Below are 12,431 nucleotides of genomic sequence, written 5' to 3' on the forward strand. Positions count from 1 at the left end.
AAATCGACTCTTAAAAAAAATAAAACAATGTTTCTTAGAACCTCTTACTACCATAATTAACCGAAGTTTGGAGACCGGTGTCGTTCCAGATGATTTTAAAATGGCAGTTGTCATTCCAATTCATAAGGGTGGTGACACTACGTCTCCTGGAAACTTTAGACCAATCTCTTTGCTCTCTGCGTTTTCCAAAATATTGGAAAAAATAGTTAACATAAGACTTATGCGGTACTTGGAGAGCAAAGGAATATTGGCAAATAACCAATATGGTTTTCGAAAGGTCAGATCAACCGAAGACGCTGTTAAGGCATTGATCGAGACTGTAGCTTATCATCTGGACAATGGTCAACGCTGTATCGGAGTTTTCCTAGATTTAGCTAAAGCTTTCGATACGGTATCGATTCCAATCCTTCTAAGGAAGCTTGAACGTATGGGTGTCAGGGGCGTAGCACTAAATTGGTTCGAAAGCTATTTAAGAAATCGGAAACAGCAAGTAAAGCTAGATGACTGGCTAAGTGAACCCAAAGAAATTGATTTTGGCGTGCCGCAAGGCAGTGTCTTGGGCCCTTCACTCTTTCTCATCTATGTCAACGATCTTGTTCTCCTTAAATTAGAAAATGCAAAAATGTTCTGCTACGCCGATGACACAGCCGTTGTTTTCAGCAGCAAGGACTCTTGGGAGAATTGCCTAGCAAATGCGGTACGTGGAATGTCCACTGTAAGTAAATGGCTTTCAGAAAACCTGCTAACACTTAACACTATAAAAACGAAATTTATGTGTTTTCATAAAACTGCTGCATCGGCACCCAAGACTCTAGTCAATGACCTGGTAATCCACACGTGTATATCCTACTTGAATATTAATTGTCGCTGTAACAAAATTTCACGTACGCAGTCCATAAAGTATCTAGGGGTCATTTTAGATGACCGACTTACCTTTGAACAACACATCAAAGCCGCATCCGTGAGGGTGAGAAGACTCATATATGTTGTAAAACCATTGAGATATGTTGCCCCCGCTGATCTTCTAAGATCAATCTATATTGCATTGTGCCAGCCCATACTCACCTACTGCATTGATGTGTGGGGGTCTGCTGCAAAAACGCATATGCTAGGCTTAGAAAGAGCTCAGCGGTCGCTTTTAAAAGTCATGTTGAGGAAGCCTTTTAAATATCCCACGGAGAGGCTGTATGGCGAGGCGGGTGTGCTTAGCGTTAGACGCCTATATATACTTAAAGCAATCGTGACTGCTCACAAACAAGTACTGAACTCGAATGATTTTCACACACTCAGTAAACGCAGAGTTTTTAGAGCACCGGTTGCATTGGTGAAAACCGCTTTCGCGAGGCGATTCTCTTCCTACATGTTTCCATTTCTCTATAATAAAATATTGAAAATAGAAGATTTTGGAAACAGATCGGTATCAGAGGTTAAAGCAAGAACAGGTGAAATTATAAAATGTCTGAGTTACGACGAGACGGAAAACATGTTTGCGCGGATTGAATAAATAATTGGCTGCTGTGCGCAAAACACCAATCACACACACACGCACACTCAAACACACACACACACACACACACACACAATTTTTTGTTCTAGTTTTGTGTCTACGATTTATTTAGTTTTTTTTATTTTTTTTTTGTTCTCTCTTGTTTATTCTTTTCGTTTATTTATTTGTATGTAGTTCTGTGACAGGTATAGTCCTAGTAAACAGTTTTTCTGAAGTGATACCCACGACACAGGCATGCCTAGTGTGGATATCGCAGTGTAATAAGCATTGTTATACCGTGTCTTTTTTTTTGAATAAATATTTTTTGTATTTGTATTTTTTTGTATTATTATTATTAGTACATAATTTTGAACCTAAGAAATTAATCGACTATTCGCATTTTTATTACACCACATAGCATGGACACCGCCTACGTACCCTAGCCACATATAAACTAATAAATATCTAATCTCCCCACAGGTCACTTTACCCAAATGGTATGGGTGTCGACGCGGTTTTTCGGCGTCGGGAAAGCGCGGTCGCGGGCGGGCAAGGTAATTGTCGTCGCCAACTACTCCCCGCCAGGGAACATCTCCGGACGATTCGAGACTAATGTGCTCCCCCCTCTGCCGGAAAACTTCCCCGACCTGCCCCCACCCCCGGAGCACTGACGACGAGTCTCCATTCGTGGCAGACGGCTTACCATCGACGCTACGTGTCGGAGGTAAGCCGTCCCGTTGGCGGCACTATAGAATGGTACAGGAATGTTCGAACAAAATGCTTGATACTGGTACGGTCACGAGCATTAATATGTATACACTTTGGTACCATGTCACATTAACTTTTTTGACAAATTGAACTGTAAGTCCCGCTAAATGTCAAACATGTTAGTGCGACAGAGTCCTAAAGTGGGTACATTATATTGCTCATGACTGTACAATACGATCGCGGGAATGGTACGACCGATTAGACCAGTCTTATTGGCATCAATTTCTTATAACATCGTAAATAACGACGAAAGTATAACAAATGGTACATTTAAAAAAGGATGCACCAAAAATGGAGGTGTTAATAGAGACTAAATAATGGAAAGGCAGAATAAATTACTTATCTTCGAGTTCACATATCTTCTTCTTATCGTGTGGCTTGTGAGGATACCAGCCTTATCAACCCTGGTGTCAGATGATTGAGCCGCCAAAGGCCCTGACATGGCTCATGAAACGATTACTCACTTACATCAGTAAATAGTAACCGGGATCAACGGGTTAACTGCCTTCCGAAGCACGGATCATTTTACTTTCAAAGATCACAAAGTGATTTTTGTGATATATCCCCACCGGGATTCGAATCCGGGGCCTCCGGATCGTGAGTCCAACGGTTAACCACTGGATCACAGAGGCCGTTAGGTCGTTAGTTCACATATGAAAAGACAATGATGCAATAAGTTTGGTTGATCTTTGTCGATCGAATGAGAAAACTACAAGATTCAAGTTCAAAGAGTAGGTTTAATGGAAACAGGAAGGTATGACGGAAAAGTACCTACAAATATGACACGTATTGGAAATAAAAATTTAAATATACATATTATTGGAAACCCCTAAAAAGAAAACTGTTAAATGGTAGAAAATTAACATTATGCGCCTAGGGAATATGACCCCGGTTAATAATTAGGCCTTTATAAACATTACCTCATACATGTAAGGTCATATTTATACAGTATTGTTAGTGAAAAGATCTTCCAAAAACGTACTTATCCTTAAAAGAATGAATCCGGTCCGTTAAACGTCGACATATGACGGTAGGTAGACTTAGGTTGAATTATGGTATAAGAATGTGAGAAGACCAGCCGGGTCTGCATGACAACAACCGCGCCGCGCGCGGCGCGAATTATATTGAGCGCTTCGACTAATAAACGATACGAATGCTACCTACGTAGATGGCAGTCAAACGGCTATTGGTCGAAAGCCTCGATATAATTAACGCCGCGCGCGGCGCGGTTACCGTGCAGAGCTTACAGGTATGCTCAATCGTATGACAAGCCGCCATTGCTAGCCCATTGATGACATAAGTGTTACCATTCGAGTGGTATCTCCACAAGGACGCGAATTTTATTATTGAAAATTACTGACTAATATATTTAATTACTAATATTTGTCACGTTTACAAAAATCATTAAAACTGTACGTAAATCTTTTATTAAAAGTACAAAATTTCCTTTCAAAGGTTGCTGCAAAGTAAATAAAAACGTTGGATGTGGGTAATTTATTTTTTACGAAATGGCAACGCAGGGGGGGATGACGACAGCTGAGCCAACCTTGAAATGCTAGCTGTCAATTTTGAACATACCAGCCGGGTCTGCATGACAACCGCGCCGCGCGCGACGCGAATTATATTGAGCGCTTCGACCAATAAACGACACGAATGCTATCTACGTAGATGGACGTCAAATGGCCATTGGTCGAAGGCCTCGATATAATTCGCGCCGCGCGCGGCGCGGTTACCGTGCAGAGCCTACTGGTCTTCTTATAGGTACCATGGGTTGAATGAGATTTTTTTCACGCTTGATGTGGATGTGTCGTGTTAGAATTTTGAATAGAAACGCCTGGCGTTGACTAGTATACGTTAGAGGTTAGAAAACAGAGTTTAAGTTAAGAGAAAAGATGCCACGGATGGACATAAATACGTAAAACAACAATTACAGTAATTAAAACCTTAAGGCTAACGCCTTAAAGACTTGAAGGTGATTTTCTAAAGGCTAAGTCGCGTAAAAGTAATTTAAACTTTGGTAACTCAAGAAGCAGTCCTCGCTCCAATAAATAATTTGGTTGACTTGGAAGAAAGATGGAATTTCCGCACCTATATTGTCGTTAGAAAATCACCTACAATAGGGTAGTTTCCAACTAGTCAAATCAGTTACTTTTTACTAAACGTCAAAACACTATGCAAATTCAAATTATATTATATTGAAAATCAAATTACTATGGAATTTGTATGAAAAAGCAACCTATGACGTCATAGAAAAACGTGAAATGTCCTACTAAATTTTTTATTTATTTTTTAAAATAAAATAGGCTCGCGTTTGACCGCAATCTCACCTAATGTTAAGTGACGAGTTTATTATTACAATTATCTTGATTAAAAGTCATTATAAAGTTAAATAGAACAAAGAAAACGTTTTTTGTCACCTTTAGATCTGTTTTTATTTAGTACTTAATCAGAATTTCATAATTTATCTTTGACCTAGGAAACTACCCAATTCTTAATAAAACCGTTATTAGACAAACGCCAATTAGAATGTTAAATGACCATTCGGTACAAGCTTTTGAGCCTATAGAATATTAATACCAATAAGTTTATAATCTTACATTGAAACACCAAACACTTTGTCCAAATTGCGTAGTGCTTATTTAAAGTTAGAATATTATATTAAAATGGTTGTTTTGCCTGAGCTTAAATTTGATAGCATTTATAGCATTATAACTATGATAAAAGGAATATATCCATACGCACAGACTACAGATAGATATAGAAATGCCTGCCATAGTAAATAGTCAAATAAATATAGCTTTCATTGGTGCTTAGGTCCATGGAATTGTAATAGATAGAATCCTTAGAGTAACTGAAACTAACGATACATCTACTCATGTGTGATACGACTTGAAAAGTTACCCTATAAAACGTAATATGATTAGACTGACGTATCTCTCGTCTCATTCGTACTAAGTTGTATACCGTTTGTGCAAAAGAGACGTATATCTTTTGTCACTTTCGAGTTAGGAGTTGTACGGTCACGACGAGTACTAATATGTATACACTTTGAAACCATGTCACATTAACTTTTTTGACAAATGAAACCGTAAGTCTCAATAAATGACAAATATGACAGTGCGACAGGGTTCTAAAGTGGGTACATGATATTGTTCATGTCTGTACTATCTGTTATGTTGTAATTCTAATCATGTTACCTTTCACAGGGTAGAAAATAATAAGTACTCATCAAATAAATATTCCTTGTACCTTGACTTTTATCTAACTTGGTTTATAGGATGTTGTAGCTTCACTTCAGCACTTAACTCACAAATAAATATATACAAACCTCTACCTTCTCTTACATCCATCGTATAAAAGCAGAACTTCACACAAATAGCTTTAAGTATTAGTCCAATATATAAGCACAAAAGTCTGTGTTAACTTGCCAAGATGTATATTTGTATATGTTAGTTGCAAAGGTTAGTTGAATACACTAATGCAATTTTGAATTGATGGTATTATGTGGTGTATGAAGTATTATGTAGTAGTATTAAGATATGGTTTCACTTTGGTTCTCCTAAATCCCGTCTTCCTAAAAGGTTGATGATATTATAATTATGTACACTTGTTATAGAAGTTTGTAATATAAGGTAAAACGGCTTAAGCTTTTTAAGAAGAAATTGTAATTTCAGTATTATAAACTAAGTATTTGGATAGGCAATGTGGTAAATTTACATCAAAACTACATGGTTCATTTTAAAAATGTTATAATCATTGCCAAATATTATGCAATTCCAATTCCAAACTTCTAGCTCAAATTAATAACCTCCTTCCTTTTTGAAGTTGGTTAATACAGTGAAGGGCAATCATTTAAAAATTCGAAAGAGAATATTGTTGGTCACCTTTATAATTGACTAAGTTTTTACAGTAATGGTTGAGTAATGGAGAAATGAACTATGGAGTTATGAAAGAGCTATTTTAGATGAAATTACAGTGTAAGCTTCTTTTAGACTTATCTACATTCTAGCACAAGCTTTTTAGAGCACAACTTTGATATTAGGAGTGTCTTTACTGTTTAGATATATTGTTACCTACTTGTAACTGCTTGATGTTGTGAATTTTTTGTTATAGTGTAGTTAAAAGTTGAGATCTGTAGTGACACTGAAACAGTGATTTTTAAAGGAATTTTGTCACCTTTTAAAATTTTATGAAAAATATGGCAGTCATATATAATTGACAACAACAAATTGAGAAGTGGTAACAGTGGGTGTGTTGCTGGCCATCATCACTGGGTACATATAATAAACATTAATGGTATTAATATCAACACACAGCTCAAAACATGATTTTTAATTTTGTGAACTGTTTTTCTTTGTTAAAAGATGTTTACTATATGGTTAAAGAAACACGGCTACCCCTTCTCGGCTATTTTAGCATCCCACCTGTATCCTGAAGGGGTAGCCAGAGTTATACACCCAATCCTTGCCATAGAGGGCGAGCCTATTGCTAACAAATATTAAAGAATTATAACATCCTTCTTTTTTGAAGTTGGTTAAAAATTAACTAGTTGCTGCTCCATGAAGATCATGATTATAAATGACTGCCGATATACTTCAATACGAAACTGAGACAAAATTCTGTTATAATAATTTTCCTTCATGTGTAAGCATTTAAACACAGTGCCAAATTAGAGTTACTAATAAAGAGCCTAATTATTTGCTTTTTTTTCAAATCATGTAGTGTATGCATTTTAGTTGAAGGTTGACTATGCATTTTAGTTTTATAGTTTATATTATTAGAATTAAATCATTTTATTAAATATGTAAGTTAATTGAAATTGAAGAAATAATGTTTATAAAACAAAAAAGCTGACGAGAAACATGACATTTCATAATGCATTACTTTCATAAAGTCTTTGTAACACTCATAATACCTAACTAATAACGAAAATGTAACAGAAAATTGAACATTTTTGGGGCATCATTGATGTTGTGTTGTAAATTTATATGAGTTTTATGTTACTTAATGTGTAATATAGTCTATATAGTCTTTGACCAGTGCGTGTTGCCAGTGATGACGTACGCCAATGAGACGTGGCCGCTTACTATTTGGGGGTCTCGTGAGGAGAGGAGGCTCGGTGTCGCTCAGCGGGCAATGGAGAGAGCTATGCTCGGTATTTCCCTGCTGGATCGAATCAGAAATGAGGAGATCCGCAGGAGAACTAAAGTCACCGACATAGCTCGGAGAATTGCAAAGCTGAAGTGGCAGTGGGCGGGACACATAGCGAGGAGAACCGATGGCTGCTGGGGCGGAAGGGTTCTGGAATGGCGACCACGTGTCGGACGACGCTCAGTGGGTAGGCCCGCTACAAGGTGGACCGACGATCTGGTAAAGGTCGCGGGAAGCCGTTGGATGCGGGTAGCGCGGGACCGATCGTCGTGGAGATCCTTGGGGGAGGCCTATGCCCAGCAGTGGGCGTCGTACGGCTGATGATGATGATGATGAATGTGTAATATGTCTCAGACATTTTGTAGTTGCAAAGAGATAATCCTCCGACTTGGACCTCCAACTTTGATGGGATTTGAACCCACAGCTGTAGTCAAGCTGCAACAAGTGTTTTAACCACTATGGTCTTCATAATGTCCATGCGAATTTTTTCGGTCTATATTGTCATGACATGATGATGATGATTAGAAATGGGGAGCTCAGTGGGCTGTTACCCCATACACATTTATATCTCCTGCAGCGTTATTAAATTAAAACATGAATACTTGTACATGAGACATAAAACTAACAAATTATGAATACCTTTTCCATAGAGTTGTACAAATAACAAATGTAACAGATGTCCTATGTTACAGTTCATAAAGACATAACATTTTTATTATTAATTGATCAATGGCTGTGAATTGTTAACTGTTATATTAGATTGAATATGGCTTGGCAATATTTTAGTTACCTAATAAAAGATAAAAGAAACAGTTTGTTTTATTAATACCAACTTTTTTACCCTAATGAGATTTAGATTAGTATTTTGAATCATAGATATTAACATCAACATAACACAAACAGCCTATACATGTCCCACTGCTGGGCACAGGCCTCCCCTCAATCAATCGGAAGGCATATGGAGCATACTCTACCACGCTGCTCCACTGTGGTTTGGTGGAGATAGATATTATTATAGAAAATTTAAAAATAAAGATTATTACGTGTAATGAATAATAAATTTGTGAATTTCTCTTTTCTATTTAGTCTCGTAAGGCAATGGAACCATGAATATTAAAATAAACAAGATAAATAATGTAGGTACTAAATAATCAGAGCCAGTATGAAATAATTATCTGATTTATTCTTAAAATTAACCTTACAGTAAATAATTGTAACATTCATTCAGTCCATCTGTGTTTGCAACTTGTACACACATAGTACAGTCTCATCTCCTCTTCAGCTCGCCGCGTCTGTCCCTGGAAGAATACCGCCTCTCGATGGTTGCACTTCGGGCACACGTGATCCTTCGTACGAGGCAAAGTCGGGTCACTCACAACATCAGGATTTATATGGGTCAATTCATCGACTTCGTGCATAATTTTGTTCACGTACACGCAGTTGGAATCCGCCAGTTGTTTGTAGTCACAATTTCTACAGGCATACAGCAGAACTTTGTTATTTTTATCTTCGCGCGGGTAAAGCATGTTATTGCACTCGGTGCAGAACTGAATGCCGACATAACCGGGACCCCCATCCTTTCTTGCAATATTCATAGTGGTTTAATGATTATGTTACAACTAACTGAGCGATAAAACGAATACAGTTTAGTTTATTATCACAGCAAAGTTGTAATATCTATAAAATCAGTATTTGCACACATAGCCAAGCCAAAGTTCAACAAACGCCAAAATGACATTGACAATATTGACATGCCACACATACCACAGACAATAAACTAATGAATGAATGATTTATGTCTATGGCTTTATGAGACCCCCATTCTCTGTGTTAATTCGTACCATATAAAACTTAACAATGGCAACATTAATTCGTTTTGTAACGTTGTCAGTATTGTAGAACCAAAGCCGATTGGCTGAATAGACCGCTGACAATTTCTTTTCCCATCCGTAGCCGATCGGTGTCGTGCTATCAAAATGGGTAAGAAATTGTTTTGTGCTTATTTTATTGCACAAATTTAATTATTTTTGTTTCCGTTTGTGTGATAAAGTGTTAGAAACGAAAATTGAATGTGGAAGTGATAATACACTAGTATTCTATACTGTAAAATCAAAATTGTGTTTGCACGCATAGGTGTCGGCCATGGCGCAGACATGTTTCTCTCGTGGTGTAAAATTGAATCGGTTTCCATCTCGTAGTCGCTACGTTCATTACGAGGTGCGATAAATGTTTTCCCATTCATGATGAGTTATCGAACGTGTAGTGTGTCAATTTTAGTGTCTGATGTAAACATTGGTGGTAACCGGCGACATCAATGTTTCAGGTAAACCCCGTGGTATACGCACAGCGCGTAAACACGTGAACCATCGCCGTGAGCAGCGATGGGCTGACAAGGAATTCAAGAAAGCCCACATGGGTACAAGGTGGAAGGCCAACCCCTTCGGTGGAGCTTCTCACGCCAAGGGCATCGTCCTGGAGAAAGTGTAAGTACGTTTCACTTTTCTATTAAATACCTAATAACGTAGTGCCACAGTGACTTTGTCAATATTGAGTGCAACTACAGAAAAGTCAAGAGTCAAGACATGAAGTGCTTCGAAGTTGTATTGCGGGAGGTGTACGTGACTGTCAATGGGCGTGGAATGATGACTTCCACGCGTGGTATTATGCCTGTGAATGTGTTCAGACTACAATCACAGGATAATACTGCGAGTGGCGGCGTCGTATCGACTTTACGAAGATATATGAGGAGGATATCGCTATTATGTAGCTCACGCACGCATGGGTCAATGAACTCTCAAGATTGAGGTTATGCTGAATGTGGTGTTTACATAGTATACAGAAAAACCGTTATTTACAATTTCCATAACTAAGAAGTTGTAGTATTGGCAGTTTTATGTTACTAAAGTTGATTGTGGTATGAGAAGTGTAGTCTATTATTGTTACCTAACATTCTAGTGTAATTATAACATTAATTGTTTAACTCTTGTTTTGTAGTACTATGCTTCCAATTTAAGTTATTAGCAAGTTCACCAATGCAACTACTGTTGAGAGTAGTTAGTATCTGTGTACATTATTAATATTTATGTTCCATTCCACAGAGGTGTAGAAGCCAAGCAGCCTAACTCTGCTATCCGCAAGTGTGTGCGTGTGCAGCTGATCAAGAACGGCAAGAAAGTGACAGCCTTCGTGCCCCGTGACGGTTGCCTCAACCACATTGAAGAGAACGACGAAGTGCTAGTTGCAGGATTCGGTCGTAAAGGTCACGCCGTCGGTGATATTCCTGGAGTCAGATTCAAGGTGAGCATGATTATATTAACCCAAAATGTGATGTGACATGCATGTGAAGATAAAAAAGATAATGGGATGTCAAAACAACATGCTGTATTACTTTCATAGACAAGAAATGATAAAAGTACAATTTACCTCCACTGGCAAATTTTTGTTGTAAGATTTTATTAGTATTAGCTATATATTTCTGGAGTATTTCCTACTCTGAAAACCACGTTGCAGTCAGAGCAACTGACTCCATTGATTCACTGGTTTTTGTTTGCATCATAGTAATGATAATCAATCATTTTTATTTGCTTGCAGGTCGTCAAAGTCGCCAACGTGTCCCTCCTAGCCCTGTACAAAGAAAAGAAGGAGCGGCCAAGATCATAAGCTTGACACTGTGATAAGGTAATTATTCATCATTTGGTTCAGCTACCTAAACTCACCTCATTAAAATAGAAGTTCCCCACTTAACCATACCTCTTAAATGATGTTATACATTTCAATGTATTTGCTACTCCCGATTGCCATGACGTCAAACCTTATTTCTGATTAACTTGAGGAAATATCCTCATTGTGCTGGTGTGTATACAAATCTAATGATAACAATTTCTTTGTTTCAGTGACCTGGTGTTGTTATAAGTGTACTAAAATGTAAAATCAAGTACATAATAAAGCTTGTGTACGCCATTTTGTTGTATCATTTCTAGCACCTCTAACTAGAATATTATGTTTTCAATCTTCTCATAAAAGAGATGGACAGTTAAAAATTAAACTTTATATTGGGTCAGAGTTCTGCACCCACTGTTAGTCTGGCCTTTAATAAAGCTGTCTAACGCTAGTTAGATAATGTACAAAAAACTACAAGACAGTAGTATCGATTGAGGTACATTCTGCTGGAATTCCATGAAGGGAAATTATAATTACGCTCGTAATAGGGATCGGCAGCGGTCTTCAACAAAAGCAATAACAAAAAAAATTGCTCATTGTACATTAGATCGATCGTCGCCATTTCAGACCGTATCGTAAAAGTAGTTGAAAGTTGTCTTCATATTGCTTGATACATCACCCCATTAGGGATAAAAGGCGTGGGTTTTTTTGCGACCAAGGAAATTTTGAGCCTCAAGGATTCTCAAAAAGACTCGATGCAAGATTTACTGAATACAATTTGTGTGTGCAACTGTATTATCTTTTTGAGAATTTCGATCCCGTCCTTATGTTAAATATAGTCCTCAATGTATCTGACAACGGCGACCTGTCTCTTCTCTCGTGCGCTCGAATGTGACTGGCAAAGCCAAACTTTGTTTTGAACACCCGGTCACATTGCAGGCAGAATAGCTGTCCATCCGAGTTGAAAGTAGCTATTTATGAGTTTGCGTGTTTGACGTTTTTCGTCGAGCTCTTAGACGATTTTGCTCGAAGTTGGCTACCCCTGTTTTGACACAGTGACGCCACTCAGGTCTTAAAACAGCAAGGTCCTCCCAGCGCTCAGTGGAGATATCGTAGGCGGCCAAGTTACGTTTCAAGACGTCATTGTACCGCAAATATTGTCCCCTTATGTGAAAACCGCGAAGGACTTACGATGTCCAAATTGGAGATGTCCTTAGAAAAGGTTTAATACGATCTACTCTGAACCGGCGTGCGTGTATGAACCGATTGATGAATGTGGAGGAAGCAAGAGAAGTGTGTCAGGATCGAAGCAAATGGAATTCTATAGTCTCTGCTTACCCCGGTGGGAAATAGGCGTGAGTTTATG

General features: G+C 38.1%; 3 protein-coding genes across 3 annotated transcripts in view; 2 read left to right on the top strand and 1 right to left on the bottom strand.

Moving 5' to 3' along the window:
* The window catches only part of LOC126380654 (ectin-like), a 46,213-nt gene extending 43,637 nt beyond the window's left edge, over positions 1-2,576 (top strand). The window contains exon 7 of the mRNA XM_050030221.1: positions 1,967-2,576. Within this exon, the coding sequence (XP_049886178.1) occupies positions 1,967-2,157 (191 nt within the window). The 3' untranslated portion in view covers positions 2,158-2,576. The remainder of the gene's footprint in view (positions 1-1,966) is intronic.
* Positions 2,577-8,568: 5,992 nt separating this feature from the next.
* On the bottom strand, positions 8,569-9,149 carry LOC126381036 (DNA-directed RNA polymerase II subunit RPB9). The gene has a single exon (XM_050030599.1). It carries the CDS (start codon positions 8,998-9,000, stop codon positions 8,626-8,628), a length of 375 nt encoding a protein of 124 aa, XP_049886556.1. The 5' UTR covers positions 9,001-9,149; the 3' UTR covers positions 8,569-8,625.
* Positions 9,150-9,250: 101 nt separating this feature from the next.
* Positions 9,251-11,365, top strand: LOC126381026 (40S ribosomal protein S23). Its single transcript, XM_050030584.1, has 5 exons — positions 9,251-9,385; positions 9,729-9,888; positions 10,504-10,702; positions 10,997-11,083; positions 11,299-11,365. The coding sequence occupies exons 1-4, from the start codon at positions 9,382-9,384 to the stop codon at positions 11,063-11,065; spliced, it is 432 nt and encodes a 143-aa protein (XP_049886541.1). The 5' UTR covers positions 9,251-9,381; the 3' UTR covers positions 11,066-11,083; positions 11,299-11,365.
* Positions 11,366-12,431: the final 1,066 nt, after the last annotated feature.

Source organism: Pectinophora gossypiella, chromosome 3 (genome assembly GCF_024362695.1).
Source record: "Pectinophora gossypiella chromosome 3, ilPecGoss1.1, whole genome shotgun sequence".
NCBI classification, from domain to species: Eukaryota; Metazoa; Arthropoda; class Insecta; order Lepidoptera; family Gelechiidae; genus Pectinophora; species Pectinophora gossypiella.